Below are 20,889 nucleotides of genomic sequence, written 5' to 3' on the forward strand. Positions count from 1 at the left end.
AGGCCATCTCTTTCCACTGTTCTGCCCCAAAAGGTCTGTAGGTTTGAGGCAGAACAGTGAGGATTTTGTGTATCTGATATGACATATGAATGTGTGCAGGAAGGGGAGAAAAGGAGCCCAGGGTATCAAAATGGTAATTGGTATAGCTTTGGAGAGAACTCTCTTGTTGCCAAGATTTAGATCCCAACAATGAACTGCAACACTCTGCTTATATCCACAAGAAATAATAAGTTACTAATTGTGATATGTACTCTTCTCCATTTTCTTGTCAAAACAGAATGAATTGCATGTTTGCACTATTCCTTTATCTTATTGTAGCTCTTTCAGGACTCAAAAAAGTCATGTGGTTTTTTGTTTCTTTTTCTTTTCCTTAGGGAATGCTGATGGAGAGCTAATAGCCAGACTTTGTGGTCAGGCTGCACCATCTGTGCCACTAGTTATAGCTGCCCCCCAGGTCTGGGTACACTTTGTCAGTGATGCAAACACAGAAGATAAAGGATTCTCGGCCCATTATACGTTTGAAGGTAAATGGCTCAATAGACTGCTGCCTTGGCTGACTGAGGCACTTCTGGGGAATGCTGCCAGTCATATGGTGATTTGGGGAATAGTCATGATGGGATCAACCCTCAAAAAGGTCCTCAAAAGTTGCACAGTGCTAGCCACTATTTATATCTCTCAAAGCAAGCCTGTGCTAGCAGTGGAACTCTCAGATTTTCTGCCTCACAGTTGGCATTCCCCAAACCACATCTGAGATTTTGCAACACTCAGAGCAGCTGGTTGCTCTTGGGAATGGGGATGTAACAGGTAATAGCAGCCAAGTTTGACTTACTTCAGATAGGTCTCTGGAGTGCTAGCAGAGCTGAAATGCATTCTGCTGCTTGAACCTTTGCACTCATTTTGAAATCTACTTGAAGCCATATCAGTGAAAATTACACCACTTTGCCATTTGTGTGCCAGAACAACTACTCTTCCTGTCACAGCTGAATTTAGCCTTGGGGCTTATCTAGACACATCAGAAACTTCATTGTGTTGGTCCAAGGATGGCACTGGTTTGCTTAAGAGTGAGATAAACAAATGGACGATAAGGTGGAAGAGGCAGATGTGTCAGCTGGCAAAGGTTTTGCAGTTATATTAAGCATCAGAATAAATGCAAAGTTTCAAGGTCATTGCATCCTTTTACTCAGTACTCAATGACTAAGATTTTAAAACTTGGAATTTCCCAGATAAATTGTTCACTTTAATTCTATCAGCACATCTTAAATATATTTTATTGCTATTACAAACTGAATAACCTTCCACCCATTTGATTATAGTGTTGTGTTCTGAAAATGCATTGAAACGTTACTTTTTTTCCTGCAGCCTGTGGTGGTGTACAGTCAGGTGAAGGGGGAGTTATCTCAAGCCCTAACTACCCAGAGCCTTACAGCCGTCTGAGTCGCTGCTCCTGGGTGTTGGAAGCCCCTGAAGGTGAAACCATCACTGTGAGTAACTTGTCACAATTGTATACACAGCAGGCAGTGTGAGAAGTACCTTCTGAGTTTTGAGGAACAGATTTGAGACAATTTGGAAGATCAGGAATGTGGAATAATTAAATATCTTCCCATTGATTTTAACTAAAAGAGGGAATGAAGACAACACAACAAAATGTTTGAAAATTGTCCTTTCTGAAAAACAGAAGGATCCTTGTATTACTTGACCTCAAAACATAGCACTGACTTCTCCTTTAAACAATGACTTGCTATGTTTACAAAACTGAATAACTCATTTTATTAGATGTTCATGGATATTCTCACTATCATGAGAATAAACATGAGGCTGAAGGAAAGTTCAGGAAAGTTTTCTTCTCTGCAGGAAAGTTTCAAGCCACTACAAAGTTACTTTTGTGTCTTACTGGTTAGTCTGGAACACAATATGATTTCTGGTACAAATTACATCAATGAAATGTTGCTCCAATTTCCCAGTAAGTATTAGAAGTCTGCCTGAGATGCTACTTTCTTGAGTCAAACTCCTGACAGACCAATTTAAGCACCTTTATGACCAAGCAGTACAAAACTTAATTCACTGAATAGTCCTAATTCTTCTGCTACTTGATATTCTGACCACTGCTTACGTACTTATTTCAGGGGATGCAGGATTATTTTAGTAGAACACAAGATTTCTATTTAATACACAAACTAGTTTAAAGCAGAACTAATTTTAATCAGATGAAAGCAGATTTCTATTTTGAAAGGACTGAGTAGCAGCATGCTCAGTGAAGGCAGACTAATTTTTTCCAGTACAAGCTGCCAGTTTCAGTTGCTGGCAAAGTTCTGAATTTAAACTATTACAGCTAAATTTGTATTTAGTCTTAGACAGGTTCTTTTGGAAGTGAAGACACACAAAAGGTACAGGAAAAAATCCTGTATGTTTGCTAAACTTTTCTACAAAGATCCTGCTCCTGAAACTTACCTAAAACAATCCCAAAACTGATGGAAACAAGGCCAGGCAGTTACTAGTGTACATCAATATTTCAGCATCAACAAATGCTGGAGTCTACAGAACCAGCAATCTAAATGTTTGAGCTGGAGATCCCAGGTGTGAGCATATCTCTCCAAGGACAAATGGCACTGGTGTGGGAGGGAGACAGGGTCACGAGCTGCCCAGTCTGTTTATGTGATACATCCAGACCCATGGGAATGAACCACAGACTGTTTCTGTTTTGGTGGAAACAAACATTATTTTTAGCAACTGTTAGTCTATTGATTCAAAATAATAGGAAGAAAAAAATTTTCAAGGCCTTCTGCTTGCATAGCTAGTTATATTTCATGATCAGAAACTTTGTGTGCAGGAAAGTGGTTCAACACCTGTACATACTCAGCACTGTTTTGAAGTACATACTTAGTTTCTAAATGTGGTTAAGACAAAATGATGCCAGTTTTGAACCTATGAATTCCTCTCCCACTTCTGCCTTCAAGCTAAGTAGCTGCTGCTACTTATAGTGGCAAGATTCCAATCAATAGTTGCAGGAAAGCATCATGAAGTGAGGGGCAGATTTCTTAGTGTACCCAGAACTCATTGTGCCACAATGGTTACAGGATCTGTCTGGATTTGCTTTATATTCTCCCCTAAAATTATTGGTTTTAGCACCTGAATGTCACCTTTGTGTGTTGCAGCTTACTTTTACAGCCTTCCACATTGAAAACCATCCAGTTTGTAAGTGGGATTCTGTTACCATCCTGAATGGTGGCTCTGCAGGGTCTCCTGTCATAGGGAGGTATTGTGGAAATAACTCACCTGGGACTATTCGCTCTGGCTCCAACAAGCTGGTCATCATCTTTAATTCTGATCACTCCATTCAAGGAGGTGGCTTTTATGCAACATGGACAGCAGAATCTTTAGGTAAGTTTGCCTTAAAGAACAAAAGAAAGGCATGCCATCATCTTCAGGATCCTTGAAAGAAGCCAGTACTAAAAAAATTAAGTATTTATCCAGTGCTTTTGGATCTTACACAATGAATTCAAATTTGGATTGATTTTTTACTTTTTAAAACTCCTACTGGCAGTTTCTTGATGGCTGCAAATTGAAACCATCACTATTACCCTCCCAGCAGTGGTATCTATTGTCAAGGACTATGAGACATTTCACTTCATGAATAACAATTTTTCCACAGTTTGGTTTAGTTTAAACATTTAAAACTAGGAAGAAGTGAGTTCCAAAACAGAGAGGCAGACAGAACATCTCAAAGAGCACATGTGACAGCAGCCTAGAACTCTTGCACTGTGATGGAGATGTTGGTACTCTTCTGAAGATGGTATACACAAGATGGAATGGTACATTTCTCAAAGCTACCTTCCTTCTCTTGAAATTATCATCACTCTGTCGCTCACCATTTGTGCAGTGTACTTCAGGAAGTCATTAAAGGACTAAAGGTAGATGTGGCAGATGGTGGTAGGGCAGAAATTACAGCTGACAGAAATGCCAGCTCATTACAGAGCTGGCGTGTGCTTCCTAGTGTCACCTCCAGCTGCAAACCTTCTGGCTGATCCTATCATCTTTCTGTCCACTAATGATGCAGCTGTATTCACACACTTAGTTGATGGAGTGTCATCTTAAATATATCAATAGTCTCTGCTTGCATGAATATACACTGTCATTTTAGCAAGGTTTTGACCCTGTTCCCTGAGATTTCATGCAGAATGAAGCCCCCTCTTCAATGGTGTAGTAGACATTAGCCTACATGTGCCATGTGCATAGGCAGTATTCTCTCTGAGAGTTTTAATTTATATATATATCTAGTTTATTTTCTTCAACTTTCTTCTCATTTGTTCACTGAGTATCTCCAGGTCTGCATTCTGTATTGTGACCAAAACTTGGCTTCACATCCTTCTAAACACAATTGCCATTTCTAACAGAGAAGAATGAAAAATAACATCTTCCTATTAAATCTATTCTATATTTTTTAAATTAAGAGGAAAAAACTAGGATGTTACTAAACTTTTTTTGCCCTTTATTCATCCTTTTACTACACTGTATCTGAAATAATAGTACCGTACTCATAGCCCTAACACATTATTCTTGGCATGGTATTTGCAAATATGTTTCAAATTAACTAAACTTATTCTGTGTAAAATCATGAGCTGCCACAGAGCAATGACCAGCTATTGGCCTTTATAAATGAGTCTGTTAGCAATTTTTGAAGGCATGTTTTTCAGCCCATCCCATAATTCCAGTGAAACCCACCGGGCTGCCTAGGCGGGGGAGGTCACCATTTTGCCCTGGGTAAACGGATGTAGCTTGAACAGATTCACATGTGGAACTGCAATATTTGCATGTTGCAGAGTGAGAAGAAAAAGGACACATCAGTAGACTGGTTTTTGTCCCTAGAGTGCTTTTCTGAATGTCTCTCTGTGACAATGGGCATACTGTGGGGTGTGGGGAACCTGCAGTCTCAGATGTACTGCTGACCCCTGCACTCTTCCAAAGCAATATTCACTTCAAATTGCCAGGAGTTTATAGATGGACCTTGTAAAAGGCTATGAAGGGGCAGGAATCAGCTTGTGGAGAAAATAAAGTGAAGTACAAAGAGACACCTCTAGAGTGTAACTACCTCCTGCTGCAGAGATGGGAGAAAGAAGATCAGGAGGGGTAAATGAAGTTTCAGTGAGTATCAGGGCTTTCCTCTCACTTTTGCAGCCACAGAAGCAAGCAACCATTCAAAGCGGAACACAACACCACTCAAAAATATTTAAACATTTCTCGCATCTGTTGCTATTTTTCCCAGGCTGTGGTGGAATCATTCACTCAGATAATGGTACAATCAAGTCCCCTCACTGGCCTCAAAACTTTCCCATGAACAGCAGATGCACATGGACCATCATTACACATGAGAGCAATCACTTGGAGGTGAACTTCCACAGCAACTTCCAGATTCCAGATAGCAATGGAAGCTGCCAGACCAGTTATGTGAAGGTAAAATAATGATTTCAGATCCCTGTTTTGCATTTGTTATTGTTTGAACTGTCAAGGCTCAAAATTTGGGAAATGTAAACTAAAGTCCTTGTATCATACAGTCCATTTTCTGCGTGCTTTGTGAACTGGCCTCTATAAAATTTTAATTGTCATTGGTTCTTGAGGTTCCACCTCCAGCAGGGAGGTGGAACCATCAGCCTACGTGCATCCCCAGAAATGAAAAATATCAAAAATGCATATATTATTTCAGAATCAGAAAATAAAGAGATAATAATGCATGAAGATAAGTTCTTTTCAATTACTCCAGTGAAGAAAAAACCTCTGAATTTTATACTATAATTCTACCAAACTCCTTTGTAAGTACTTACTGTCCAGGCTGCACTTCTTTTTTCAATTTCCAGAAACAAAGATAGAAATCTGATCTTTCATATGTTGTCAAGAACCATTGTTTTCAAAGCAATAGAATAGAGTGGACATGTCTTGCATTTTTCAGTGTCATTTTTTGCTCAGGCATTTGGCATATGTTCAGTGGTTTTGTGCTCATTTTCTCCCCAGCAATACAACTCCCACTTGAAATAAAGGGCAAACATAATTTTACAACATGTAGGAAGGCTTGAGCAGCTGTACATCTGATCTACACCAACCAACTTGCAGTTGCACTCATTTTTTAAGGCTGTGAAAAAAACCCCACAGGGATTAGATTTGTCTTTTCATAACCTGCTCCAGCAATTAATTGATGTAATGTTACAATACATTTCACTAATATGAAAGTCCTAATGCTACTCAGTAAAAGTGTTTAATTTTAAATGCCTAAACTGCCCTAAATGACATAAGCAGAACTATGACAATTGGAGGTTTTCTCCATAGAGGAAGATCTGAAAATTTTGATGCCCACTTCCTTTTCCAAATGTGTAATTTGAAATGTATGAAGGGTCAGAAAAGCTGTAGAATGATGTAAGTTTCTTCCATTTATTCCAAGCTGAGCAGCCAAAAGAGAGTAATCCAAAATCAATAGTGACTTTGCAAAACCTTGGCCAGGCTATAGACTGTATAAATTAATCCTTTGAGCATTCATTGCCTCAAACACCTGGTCACATGAATGAGGTGATTCAAATGCTTACATTTACAGACTCACCCTTGGCTAACCCTTTCCTTTCTAGGATGGTTGCTTGGAGAAATCATAGTTTCATGTGGTTGTACTAGTTCCACTCAATTTCCTTCAAACACATTATTTTAAAAAACAGATATATATTTTTGGGTGTAAACTACAGTAAAAAACTGTTTGAACTGTCCAAACACATCACAAAAATAATTTTATTATTAGAGTAAATAATTCATTATTTAAACAGACATTTTAAATCCTGTCAATAAACACCCTGATTCAGGAAAATATTTAAATGTTAAGAAACATCAAATATTTATACCTATGTTTCATTTTACATGTGTCTTGAAATTCAGCACTTAAACTGTGAACCTCAAGCACATATTTAAGTAAATACCTGAAGAGGATTTCCCTTAAATACCTACCTAAACTTGCATGTGCTTTTTAGGATGCATGGTTCCACTGAGCTCAAATTGGCTATTGGTACAATTGAAGTAATATTTTAATGTCATGGCTTTTTTCCTTATTAGAAAGAGTTATTATAGTAACTCTTTACTTGATTTGATACTTGTCATTGAAAAAGTGAATGAAAAATAAAATTTAAAAAATATTAGCAACACTAGGAATTATCTGATGCTGATGTATTAACCTAGCAGGACAGTTTTGATTCTTATTTACTGAATAACATAAGGATTACCTGTAATAATTACTTGTATACACAGATATGCATATTCTTAGGTTGTATGGAGTTAAGTAAGCAGAGATAAAATGGAAGTAGGTAATGATATGCATAAAATGTTTTTCTCTTGTCTCTGGATCTGATCTATGTTTGCTCTGTTACCAGCAAGGGTTCAAGCATATGACCTCCAGATGCCCTTCAGAGGTTCCTGGCAACCTAACTTATTCACTGTGACTCACTCCTTGGAAAAACCTTTTTGTCTCCACTGACTGTAGTAATTAACTCCAATTTAGAACTCCTAGATTCACTGTGAGATGAATCCTACCCTTAGTCTATGGAAAGAAAAATTGCATATGTAATTCCTGTTGGCTTCCCACAAACTGCTTATAATTTGAAAGCACTAAACCATTTCCAATCTGTCCTTGTCAGGTGTGGAGAGGAAATAATGAAGCAGCAGCAGCTTTGTTAGCCACAGGATGTGGAAGTTCAGCTCCTGATCCTGTTGTTGCTCCAAACAACGTGATAACTACAGTATTTCAGTCTCAGGATGCTCCTGCTCCAGGTTTCTCTGCATCTTTCACAAGCAGTAAGTAATATTAAAGCCAGGTGGCGGCTTAATTAGTCCATTTGGGATCAGTTTGACCTGTGTGTAGCAATTTAGAGCCCAGTCCAACAAGGCATTGAAGCTTCTGCCCAGATATGTAAATCAAGAGTTTCCATACTGAGTGCAATGAACTCAAGTGTTGGACTTGCCTAAGATGCAGCTCTAATTTTGTAGTTATTATCAGCCACTTTTGCCTTTTCAATGTGCTGAAAAGAATAAATAGGCTTTAAATTTTAAAAATTCATAGTTGAACTGCATGGAATCTAATGCTTTCATTTTCTTAAAAAGACATTGTTTAACCATGGTACATGCTTTGTGATGGTCAAACCCACCAGAAGCAGAAAAGGTACTGCTCAGCTGCTGTTGGTTGCTTGGGTTTTTTGTAGGATGCTGCCTAAGGAAACCACTTGCCCTTCAAGGGATTCAGATGAAAACAGCAAGAAACTAAGTGTTTTGAGGGAAAGACCATTGAAGCATTCAGAATTCTGAATTGAAACCACTTTTGTTTTTATAATGTTTGCACTAACATAGGCACAATCTCAGTGGAGATGATCACAGGCTTCATATGCCTGTTCCTAATCTTCTACCAGCATTTCACTGTGCACTGCATTCTTTTAAACTTTTGTCCTAAAAAAGAAAAACAAAGGCCATGCAAGTCATTAGGATCCAAAGGAGCTCCCTGAAAACAAACAGTTCTGTGTGCCTGAAAACTTCTGGGTTGTAAACCTTTCCTGCCTCTGCACACAGCAAAGCAATGCAGAGGTGGCCTTACATCCTTGCATTTTCCTGGAAGTCAGGCATGAAACAAGAATGGCACCACTTACACTAATGTTGGCATTTTCAAATCTCCTGTACAGTCTCCTGTACCCCAGTAATGCCCTCTCCAATTCAGACACATTTGAATGTTCTAAGGGATTTTGAAATGTGCAGGCTCCACACCCGCAGGAGCAGCAGTGCTGTGTCCTCCTGGTCAGGGCTGTGGGCCCATGGGCTGCTCCTACTTAAGAGTGTGACACTAGGTGGGACAGCCCTATGCTTCCCAAAATCACTGCTCTGGCTATGTGTAAGATCTGCCTTTGCCATCATGGTATGTGATACTCTCCCTGATTTTTTCACCATGAGAGATGAGGTCCTTGTGTGCATCATTGGGTTTTTTACTGCAAACCCAGAGTAGTATTGTCACCAGATTTATAAATGTGCTTTATTTATTTGTTTGCAGGATGTGGAGTAAATTTCACTGGCCCTGAAGGTCGTATTGTCTCTCCAAACTACCCTAGTCAGTATGGTAACAACCTGGACTGCAACTATATTATTGATCAAGGACCACAGTCACTGGTGATCCTAGAATTTGAGTCTTTTGACTTGGAAGGTAACTGGTTCTTCATAATTTCAGTATGCATTATGAAGTGTAATTTCTTACTTGAAAACCTGCAAGTCTTCTATAATTGATCGTGTAAGTTGCTGGCCCATTCTGAAAATCTTTTACAGATGAACATTTATAGTTTTCAGGGTTAGGTTTTGAGTCACTGAAGTCTTCCAGAAGAATGAAGAGAGATTTCATCTGTTGAATATCTTGCAGCAATGATTTTGGGAATTTATCAGATTCTTGGAATATAAAAGTGATTGTGGCTAATCTGGGTCTTTGTTCCTGCCTTTTTGTTTGTCTGCTTTTTTGTTTCTTTTTTTGCCATTGAGTCTTACAATCTTTTTGATCTTAATCCGCTGTTTTGCTTTTCAGTGCATCTGTTTCTTAACTTATAAATATACTCGAATGTTTTACAAGGATGTAAGAATACAGAAATATGAAATTAAGTGAAAGACTAAAGCAAGGGGAAATGCATAAGTGATTACCCTATACATACCAGTAACAAAAGTCCCTCTTGTGATTATCAAATTTGGCAGCATTTAGCCAAGACATAACAAGTATAGTATCCTGATCACATTAGTGTGAGTGGTAAAGCTTTCTCAGCCTTGATAAGATCATATTTTTATGTGTGGATAAGCCATGATAACACAGAGGAATCCATATGTCCAAACTACTTGAGTGGCATCACATATTTTGAGGCCATCTTGTGCTGGTTCCCTTGAAGTGACCAGTCAAAGAGATATGGATTAATTTGATACTAAGTTGGGTTGTGTGATTTGTATTTTTCTTCAGACCCAACAATAAAAACAGAAAACAGTATTTTCTTTTTAAGTTTCCAGACTATTTTGAATTCAAAAGTATTCTGATTCAGACTTAATTCAAGTCTGAGATAAAAATTTGTTTTGACTATGATTTTATCTGAAATATTTTTTCATCACCTAATAAAAACCACTGCTGTAAGAATTTTTAAAAATAAAATATAAACCACAGAAATTATGTAATTTCTTCACATAGAAGACACTTATTCAGCAAAGACACTAAATATCAGGCTGAATCAGATGGTGCCAATTTTGACAACTTTTTGAGTACATTTACTAATCTGCATTCTGTCTGTGCATTCAGTTAATTTATAAATGGATCCAAGCTTTTATTATCAAGAGGGTTAAAGCAGAGAGGCAAGTGACACAGACATATTAATAAACATAGATCTAAATAAATACTAAAAATATTCTGTTTCTTGCAGGGCAATTTGTTCCTTTATTTTTACAGGCTTCCTTAGGCTACACTGACTAAAAGTCCTTAGTCACATGAAAGAGCTGTGGATATGAACTAATGGACATCTGGTTAGCAAAGAGGAAGCAGGACACTCTCCAGCAGCTGGTTACTAATCTTTTTCACAAAATCTTAAAATACAGCCCTGCAGTAATGAAAAATCACCTGGGTTTAAATTGTAAAGAAGATTAAAACCACCATCTTGAAAACTATTATTGCAGAAATGAAAAATTATTCAGCAGCCACACTGAATATATTTAGCACATATCTAGCATTAAGGGTTTCTAGTGTGAGCTCCATTAGTTCTTTTGCAAAGGCAGAACATTATTTGGCAGCATCTGTTAGAAATATTTCTAGCTCTTCCATATGCAAGGAACCATTGCACCTACTTAGATTGCTGCTAAGAGTGGCCTTTAAAATTGTGACCATGATATTACAGATGTTCTAGACTGGGTTTTAAAGTTTAGCTGCATGTCTAATTAACATAATTTATTAACTATTTGACCTCTCAAAAGAAATCTAATTTTTCCATAGTTTTTGTTAAAGAAATGAAATATTTAAGATAATGCATGTAAAGGATGCATATCTCATTGACTTGAACAAGTTGAGATATCTTCTCCAGAAAATTAGAAGATAAAAGTTAATAGTCTATAGTGCAGTGACACAGTGCTACAAAATGGAATGACTTAATGGGTTAGTCACAGATCTCTGCCTCTGAAAACATAATAGTAGTTATGATGAGAAACCTCTTCTGATTGTAAAGAATGACTGAGGCTGGAAACCCACAGCAGTGATATGGCATCAGTACCTGGAACCAAATGAACATGACATGCATGTACTACCTATTAAATATGTATTAAGCACTAAATATAGCAACAAGCAGAGAAAGAGAGAACTTGGGAAAACTGCATTTGTTTCAAAATTGAATCTAAACTCTCTGCTTCTTGGTAGGTAGAACAATTTTTATCTCCCTTTGAGCCCCTGAAAATATACTTCTAATTTAGACATTCACCCAGATTTATCTCCTAGCAGTGGAGATAAACTCAGAACCAGCTATATTGTGCAGGTGGAGTGAATTACTTTCTGGAAACCTCTCTCAATGTCTTTACCTATTGCCTATTGCAGGAAGCCATAAACAATAGCTTACACAAGATACTTGAGGTCTGGGCAGGAAAACAGAGGCAAGATCAACCCCATGAATGGAGCTTGGCTTAGCTTCTGTGATTTCCTCGCAGTGTTCAGGATGTTTATTCCTGTGCCAAATTGAAAATGGTCATAGAACCTCTCTTGTGATTTGCCAGTTTCAGGAAGTTGCATAAGCTGCCATGTGCTACCACTTGCATTGTGGTGTTTGGTTACTTTATAGAGAACCAAACAAATAAGGGTGAGTTTGTTATCCCAGCCCAGCTTCTGCAGTGATAAATGTCTTCCATATGCCCTCCCTCCTTGGATCAAAAGTCTACAAAAATCTACAGAAAAGTAGATTTAGTCTACAAAAGTCTACAGAATTAATAAAAACCCCTTATTTCTTGTTGGACTAAGAAGTAATTAATTTGGACAATTTACCCAAGTAATTTGGACTTTCTTGTTGGACTAAGAAGTAATTAATCACATTCAATTTCTTGTCCAATACAATAGTGCAATATTTAGTGCAATACAACACATTAGGTTTATTCAGATGAACATCCTGACAAATTCTCTTTTAGGACAGCTACAGTAGTGTATTATTAAGTGGCTGTAATACTCTTAAAGTGTGAGTATAACACACAATAAAGTCTGAGTCCCAAACAATGGGAGAATAGGGAAAATGGATGTAGGCTTCCTGCAGTATCTTCTTTTAGAATTCTGTAATATTTATATTCTGTCCATACAAGACAACTGCTTTCTGTTTATACCACATTGATCTAAAATGTTTTAATAACTTGTTTATTTCTCCTTTTTAAAAAAACATGTCTGCAATTTTGCAATCTGGGATAGGGTCACAGCTTTGTTTTGGAGTCTGCTCTATCTGCTTTCTCAACTGTTACTAGGCAATTCAGAAAATAGATAAATTTAGCAATAGAGCATTTTGAAATAGAATATATATGAGAAAGAATTTTAATTCCTTGCTTTCAAAACAATATCTTGTGCTACAGAGCTGGTTGATATATTGCACAGTGATATGTTTCTAGGTAATACTTCTACTTTAGTAATTCCTAGTTGTATAGCTATTTATATCAGAAGCTGCTATTGTAAAAAAAAAGCCTTATAATTTTAAGTTTTACAGCCTTTAAACAAAAAGACAGGTTCTGCCTCAATACTAAATGAAACAGAATCTATGGCTAAAGACAGAGAGATAGAAAGAGGACATTGATATTAGGGATCATATGGTCAGGGGCCCAGATTTGATCAAGGTTTTTGTGCTGGCATCATATCAAACAAATGATTTTATGGACAATAATGAGACTGGACAGAAATTTCTGCAAAGTGGAAAGGAGACAACAAAAAGGCATATTTCGAAATGTAATGTAAGGACAACTGAAGCTCTTATCATGTGAACTTTGGGTCAATGTATCAATGCTGAATGGTGCCAAGAAATGATAAATAGAGCACAGATAGATAACAAAGGGCCTTGAAAGCAAATGCATGCAGCAGTTCAAAGAAACAGGCATATGTTCATAATGTCAGGCCAAATAAATGATCTCTCCAGAAGTATTTGGAAGAAATATTGTCAAGGCTAGAGGAAAGAATGGAAAGATAGGAAAGAGTTTATCTTAAAGATAGTAACTGGAAAATGATGGGGTCACTAACACAGAGAGAGCAGTTGCATCCGTCCTCACAAATGAGATTACACAGAGCTAATGTGGAGATAAGGAGGGCAAGACAGAAGATTTCTCATTGAATCCTCATGGATGAATCAGAACAGAGGATACAGTAATACCAGGAGGATAAGCAAAAGCTCTTAGTAGATAAAGTTTTATGAAGAAAAACAGTGCTGACTATGTGGAAAGTGCCTGTCAGCTCAAAGAGGATGTTGGTCTGACATCTGGCTAGGAACAGATCTCTGGAGACTCATGAAAGCAATTTCATTGTAGTGTAAGGGACAGAAACTGGTCTAGAAAAGATCTAAAATTATGTGATTAGGGGAAATAAAACCACAGAGAAGAATTGTGGATGATGTGCTGAGTATGTGTAGAGGCTGAAAAAATGATATGAGGAGAATCTGAATCTGGAGAATATTTACAGAATAATCCATTTAGATTGGTGAGAAATTAAAAAAAGTGTAAACAAGATAATGAAGTACAGGATGGAGATCAAACAATGACTAGTCTTGCCAGAATTTATGAGTCATAAATCATATTCACCCAAATAATAAGAATTCAAAACTAGAAATTAAGACTTTTTCTCACAATCCTTCATTAACCATCTCATTTTTTCCAAAGCAGCATTGCAAATCAACTTGTGATAAATATTAGGGACCTTGGCTTTGCTGAGAAATTAGTTCCGCTTCATGCCTTTCTCTGGTATTTTCAGAAAATTACCTAGGCTGCTTTCTTAAATTTTTCACATCTTTAAAATACTCATCTCAATTTCTTTTTGTTTTATTTGAGTTTAAGATTTATTATTTTTAAAAATTTTATCATCTTATCAAATATTCCAAAACAGTATAGGAAATGAAGAATATTTTAAATCAATGATTTTATGAACAGTGTTATCAGCTATCTGATGTGGCTGGTTGTTATCAGCTTAGTTACTCTCACTAGAGTCAGACAAGCACCATATTCTGAATTGACATAATTGCAAAGCATGTAATGCCATATTTCTGTATTGACATATTTGCAAAGCATGTTAGCATACACTGTCTTCATTGAGACAGAAGGAATTTTTAAAATTCAGCCTCCAGAGATGATCTAAGATACATCTGACTGCTGACATCATTCTGTTGTTCTCATGAAACAACTATCACTCCACTCCTACTTGTCATCCTATTCAATACGAGTTATCTTGTTTCCTGCAACAACTGGAAGCAGCTTGACTGGACAATCTGCAGGAATAAATCTGCTACAACAGTAGGCTCCGTGTCTCTCCTGTTAGATCTAGGTAATTCCCCATTAATCCTCTGCAGTTTAAGTAACTGTCCCATTATTGCTTACAGGTCACTGAACACAATAATTTAATAAACATGTGACAGCCCAGCTTCCAGTAAGCTTATAAATTATGAAAAAGACAAAGAAAACATCAAGTCATCCTTTAGGTATAACAACTAATGAAACTAATTTTTTGGAAGGTGTGTGCTGTGTTTTTCACTGACAGCATTAATTCAGCTTTCTTGCAAAACCCACATGGCTCTCTTCTTGCTCCCACCATATATCCCTTGGTGGTGCCAGCCTGGGTACCCACAACCTCTCCCCTGCTCATGGCTCCCAGCTGGGCAGGGGGGTGGTGACATGGCTCTGGCTCTGAGGCTCTGAGCTCCCAGGGTGCTGCTGGATGGTGCTTGTAGGTCTCTCACACCCCCTGAAAGTGTGGCTCGTCCTTTGGGAACATTCCTCTGGCACTCTTACTCAGCTATTGACCTTTTGGTCCCCTCAGGATAAGAAAGACTTTAGGCTATTAGAGAGTTTCCAAAGGAGAGCTGAAAATAGTCAAGGGTCTCGAGGGGGAGCCACATGAGGAGCGGCTGAGATCCCTTGATCTGTCCAGCCTGGGGGGGACTGAGGAGAGACCTCGCTGCAGTTACAGCTTCATCATGGGGGGAAGCAGAGGGGCAGACACTGATCTCTGTGGTGCACAGTGACAGGAAACAAGAGAATGGCCTGAGGTTGTGTCAGGAGAGGTTTAGGCTGGATATTAGGAAAAGGTTCTTCCCTCAGAGGGTGGTTGGGCACTGACTGCCCAGGGAAATGGTCACAGTACCAAGCCTGACAGAGATCAAGAAGTGTTTGGACGGTGCTTTCAGGCACATGGTGTGACTCTTAGAGATGGCGCTGTGCAGGACCAGGAGTTGGAGTTGATGATCTCGGTGGGTCCCTTTCAACTCAGCATATTCTGTCACTCTGTGAAACTGATATGACCTTCATATTTTTGAGATCTTTCACCTTAGTCAAATCTGTTTGCAAACAGTGAGGTGACTAGAAAGTCCTGATGGTAGGGCAGGGAGTCAGAGAAAACAGCTCATTCCTCCAGAAACCTGATTGCAAATGAGAAGCTTAAAACAGTGGAGACAAAATAATAGGATGCTGAACTCCCTATTTCTGTGTTCCTTTTTTTCCTACTCAGCCTAATATCTGGACTGATTTTCCCCCCAAAATAGATTGCTTTAGAAAATCACTGCAAGATTAAATTTCTTTTGACTTTTCCTTGAGCCAAGCTGAAGACCCTGAGTTTAGGTACTCCAAAGTTTGAGGAAAATCAGGAAGAAATAAGTCAGCTCTGAAACTTGCTGGTGTATGGACTATTTTTTGATTTTTCAAAAATCTCACTCCAAATGGTTTAAAATTCCCTGCACTGAATGCTGAATTCTGCATTAGGGGAAAGAAATTCCAGGTAGCTATTTGCCTGTAACAAAAAGTGCATTTCTTTTTTCTGCAGAGGACATCCATGCTTTTGTTGGGTCTTCTTACCTCTTCATAGATAGTGTTCACTCAACTGTGAACTCCCACAAATTCAAGGGGACTGGAGCCTTTTCTAGATCACAGGATGTGTTGAATGAGACAAATCTGATGTCTTACATACAAGGCCTCTTTGCCTTTTTCTGCCACAGTTTTACTACATGTTAAAAATTGACCTTTTCTTCCTCAGCAAGCAAAGGAAATCCTGAGATCCCTGGAATGGAAAGTAATATAAAATTTCATTCTTCTCCTGGATTAGGTCTATGTAGTTGTTGCTCAGTAAATCACATGTAAAACATGCTGCTAACACTTCTGCACTCTATGTCCATGCAGCCCCATCAGTCCTGAGCAGAATTTGTCTTTATGATGGAGTGAGCATCTTCAGTGGGAAGAGCACGGCCGCTCATCGCCTCATCACTCTCTGTGGCAGGGAGCTCCCTGCCCCCGTCAGCGTCTTTGGACCCATGCTGCTCAACTTCTACACTGACTCCCACATTGTGGGCTTTGGGTTCCAGGCCAGATACAGAGCCATTGGTGAGCACACACTCTTCTGTATTGGAGATGGTAGAAATATTTTGGATAATGGTTCCATGTAGGAAAGCTGTACCTCATTTTGGGAATCCCTCAATGGGTGTACATGGTACATTTTCCCACTCCATTTGCTCAAAAGAGTTCTCATGACCATGGCACTGTTTGGTGTGTATTAACACCCTGAATGATGTGTTACCTCATGATTCTCATTTCTAGATGTTCCATGGGACCAAGTCAGGAACTGAAATATTTTCCATCTCTGTAGAAAAGAAATGCAACCATTTTTTGGCAGGTTTTGGTTGGTTGGTTGTTCTTTATGTTAAGGAGAAACATCACTGGTTTCTTTAACTGATTAATTTTTAAAAATTTTATCACTTACAGGAGAATGGTCTAATTCTCAGTTATACAAAAATTACATTTTAAGACATGGGAAACAGAACAGGTAAATGGACGCAGCTCCCATTGTAGACCCTCTTGCAGTGCCAGGAATGAACGTAAATAAAACTTGGGTTATAGATTTATTTTTCTTTTTTAATAACTATTTTCACCAAAGCTCTTTTGTCATTCACAAGAGATCTCTTATGTTTTAAAGAGGAAATTTGAATTAAAAAAAGAAATTTCCAACTGAGTTTAGAATTTACATCTACACAAATATCCCAGAAGATTGATTTTATTTGCAAAACAGATTTTAATATTTTCTAGGTTTAACTGGTAGAGACCACTTTTATGTTTGAAAGCATTATTTTGTAACTGCAAAGAAAAGTGTGAATTAAACTTTGGTATTTCCCTTAATGCATTCCTCATGTTCAATGCCACACCACAGAAGCATAAAGCTAAATTCTTTATGTGAAATGAATGGTCTGTTACAGATAAGAAAGAGGGACTGGCACTGAGAAATGACAATGTGCAGTTACTCATGGAAAAGACCTTCATAACTCACTCAAGTCAGTTGCTACTATCTGACTTGTGACTTGTGACATTTGAGAAGGATAACTGGAGCTTTATTAGCTTGTTGTTGTATACAAAGCAGATTCTGCCAATTAACATTCCTCTTCCCCATAGTTGCATTGTTTGCTGCAAAAAAATGAAAAAGGCTCCCTCCTCCTAATGTAGAATAATGCTGATTCTTTATCTTCCAAACTCCTGTCCTTTATCTGCCAGCTCTCCGGGCTGCCAGCCTGAGCCATGAGGGGCTCTGCATCCAGCAGAACCCTGTATGGAACTGTCTTTGTTAAGGGGGTGGCCTGGGCAATGCCATCTGCTTTAAAACATGAAAAACTGTGTGTGGCTCACAGTTCAGAAGCTCAGAAGCTTATCAACAGGATGCAGGGAGACTTGGGGAAGCTTTTTTTTTTTTTTCTCCTAAGTTTAAGATTATAAAATGAAGGCTGAAGCTAACAATGGAGATTAGAGGTTTTGTTCCCTAAAGCCCTGAAGCTGGGAACAAACACGAGCCACATCCTGGCCTCATTTGCATCCATGGTGAGAAACCCTGAGAAGCCAAGCAGTGCCTGGAGCTTAGAATTGCAGAGTTTAACTTGCTTTTCAGCCCAAAAGTAAATATTCCATTCTCCAGCTCAGCCACCCCACAGTGCTGGTGAGTCCCAGCCCAGGGTGAAGTGGGGAACAGGATCAGTGATACCTAGAGACTCCTCTGTGCATTTCTGTGCAGAGCAAATGCTACAGCAATGCTCCTGCTCTGACAAGGTGTTGACAGATGATGAGGGTCTGCATATATTTATTCCAGGAATGTCAGAGATAGGGTTATGAGTGCAGTTGTGGCTAATTAGAGGTTTCCATGGGGCCAGAATCTGGGTGAAGGAATGTCTTTGCCCACACATCAGCTAGGTTTCTTTTGGCAAGCTAGAAAGAGTGCAGAGATATTCTCACTCGTGCTGCTGCATGAGTTACCCATTGCTCCCTGCTGCTCCCTGGACCTCCTGCAGGACATTTGCAATCAGTCTCAGTCTGTTCCTGCTCAGTGCTAGTGCCATTTGGTGTGGATTAGTAAGAACCTGTTACTGCAGTGCTGGTTAATCCTCCACTGCAGAGCACAGCCTGACAGACATCTCACATTTAACAGTTCTGGGCATGACAATGAACACTGCTCCACATTTATCAAAGGTCTTTCTTTCCTTGCTGGTAGACTTCTGAAAGAAATATGAGAATTAGGACCAAACTAGTATTCAGACACTAATAATTATTTTTTTTCTGTTTACTCCATAGCTTGCGGTGGCACTTTCAATGGCTCCAGTGGTGTTATCAGTAGTCCAGGCCATTCACATCTTGATTATCACAACAACATGAACTGCTCATACCACATCACAGTTGGAAATGGCAAAGTAGTGGCCCTGAAGTACGTAATCCAAATTCAGTTTGTCATTAAGGGAACAGGGAGGTCTCTGATTCCAGTTAAAGCAGCAATTATTGACAATATTTTCTGTGACTCTCCTTTTCCAAGGTCAAAGCCAAACTAAAATAAGAGATGGTTGCTGAAGTCACTTTTATCAGCCTCAGGCTCCCTTCCATCTTTCTTTTTAACTTGTTAGGTAAAAAAAAAAAAAAAATCACAGTTTTAAGTTTTTTAAGTTTTAACTTTGGTTACTGACAAGACCAAGAAATCGTAAAAATGCAATTCATGCTTTTTTAGTTAAATTCTGTCAGCCTTTGAGAAGTTTATACAAGAAAAATAATAATACTTTTAGAAGGATAGTAATAATTTTATAGCCAAAGTAATAATACCCACCCAAAAATAGTGTATTTCTGAGTGTATGCTGTCTTGCTTAAGAGAGGGAGATTATTGCCACAAAATCTTGCCACTGAGAAATTAAACTGATCTGTTCTTCTATTATGTGGTTGTGAATTAGGAGGACATTTCCCAGCTAAGAGGAAGACTCACTGGCCTGCACTCTGTGCCTGCATTTCTTAGGCCACTCACGTGCCCAAGGAAATTGCAGCCTGAGCAGTTGCAGGAGTGAGAGAGGGTGTGCTTGCACAGGAGAGACCTCCTGCTTCGTGGAAAGCTGAGGTGTGCTCACAGCTTGCCTTGCAAGATGCCCCATGGGTGAGGGACCCAATTTCTTTGAGGCTTGTTGGCTGAAGGGTTTTGCCATGCATTTAATACTTGCTTGTTTTATTCCTGAGAGATGTGTTTGGCCTTGGTATGGCTTTGGCTGCTGCAAGTACTTGGACCTTTCCTCAAGCACTAAAACACACATAACACAGGAAAAGAACTGAAAATGTGATACCTGAGACTCCAACTGTGTTTTACAGATTCAACAACTTCCAGCTGGAACTATCTCCCTCCTGCTACAAAGATTATGTGGCCGTTTATGATGGCTCAGATACTCATGCTCCTCTCCTTGGGAAATTCTGTGGCTCAGATATGCCTCCAGATATTAAGAGCTCCAGTAGTAACTTGTTCCTGGTGTTTATCACTGACTTCTATGGAGAAGACAGGGGATGGAAAGCATCCTTCAGAGAGGCCCTAGGTATGTGTATTATCAGACTACTAATCTGCTGGTGAGTAATTTCTGTTTTTTGAGGAGCAGTTGTGACATCCCTTTCCAGGGGTGAATGAAGTAGAAGAATGTTTCTGATCTTGTGAAAATTGAGTGAACTAAGCTAAATACTAGGCTTATGGGATCCCTGCATTCCAGTCTGGTTCTGAACTGATCTCCTTCATTCTTTGCTTCCCTTTCCCTGCCTCTCACAAGGTGAAGGTGCTTCTTGGGTGACTGAAGGCCTAGCAGCACCAAAAGATCTCTGTTTTGGCAGAAATACAGCAATAGCCTAGAATTCCTATTCTTCTGTAGTCAAAGGTTGGTGGTGTGCTAAAGATGCTTCCTTTCAATATATGATCACTTTCCATTTCCTTTCAGTTTCCCTCACACCTTCTAATGGGCTAAAGTGTTGAGGTCAGTTCAGACTGTGGTTCCACACCAGGCACCACTGTGCTGATTTCTACTGATTTATGGGATCATTCTGAGTAGCTGGCCATAAAATAAATGGGATCACAGTAAGAAGGCACTGGATGCCCTTTGGTTTGATGGATGGAAGAATAAGGGGCAGAGTTTGATTATTACTTTAAAAAAACATTTAAATTCAGTACTTTAAAGATCAAAGTGTAAAAGGAGATTTTCATCTCCTTATCTGAATAGTTTAGGGATGGTAAGCAACAAATTATTACATGCAAATTGATTTCATGTCATCTCTACTACTTTCCTGTATAATTAACTCCATGTCTTTGTGGTCTAGAAAGAAGTAATTGTCTGGTTTGCAAAGCTGGCGCTCAGA

At 38.8% G+C, this 20,889-nt stretch overlaps 1 protein-coding gene across 1 annotated transcript in view; it reads left to right on the plus strand.

Moving 5' to 3' along the window:
* The window catches only part of CUBN (cubilin), a 143,091-nt gene that overhangs the window by 104,904 nt on the left and 17,298 nt on the right, over positions 1 to 20,889 (plus strand). Inside the window, 9 exon segments of the mRNA XM_058808268.1 lie at positions 375 to 524; positions 1,360 to 1,481; positions 3,153 to 3,378; positions 5,261 to 5,448; positions 7,659 to 7,815; positions 9,053 to 9,202; positions 16,396 to 16,596; positions 18,820 to 18,949; positions 19,867 to 20,084. Coding sequence (XP_058664251.1) covers positions 375 to 524; positions 1,360 to 1,481; positions 3,153 to 3,378; positions 5,261 to 5,448; positions 7,659 to 7,815; positions 9,053 to 9,202; positions 16,396 to 16,596; positions 18,820 to 18,949; positions 19,867 to 20,084 — 1,542 coding nt within the window.

This window comes from Ammospiza caudacuta, chromosome 1 (genome assembly GCF_027887145.1).
Source record: "Ammospiza caudacuta isolate bAmmCau1 chromosome 1, bAmmCau1.pri, whole genome shotgun sequence".
NCBI classification, from domain to species: domain Eukaryota; kingdom Metazoa; phylum Chordata; class Aves; order Passeriformes; family Passerellidae; genus Ammospiza; species Ammospiza caudacuta.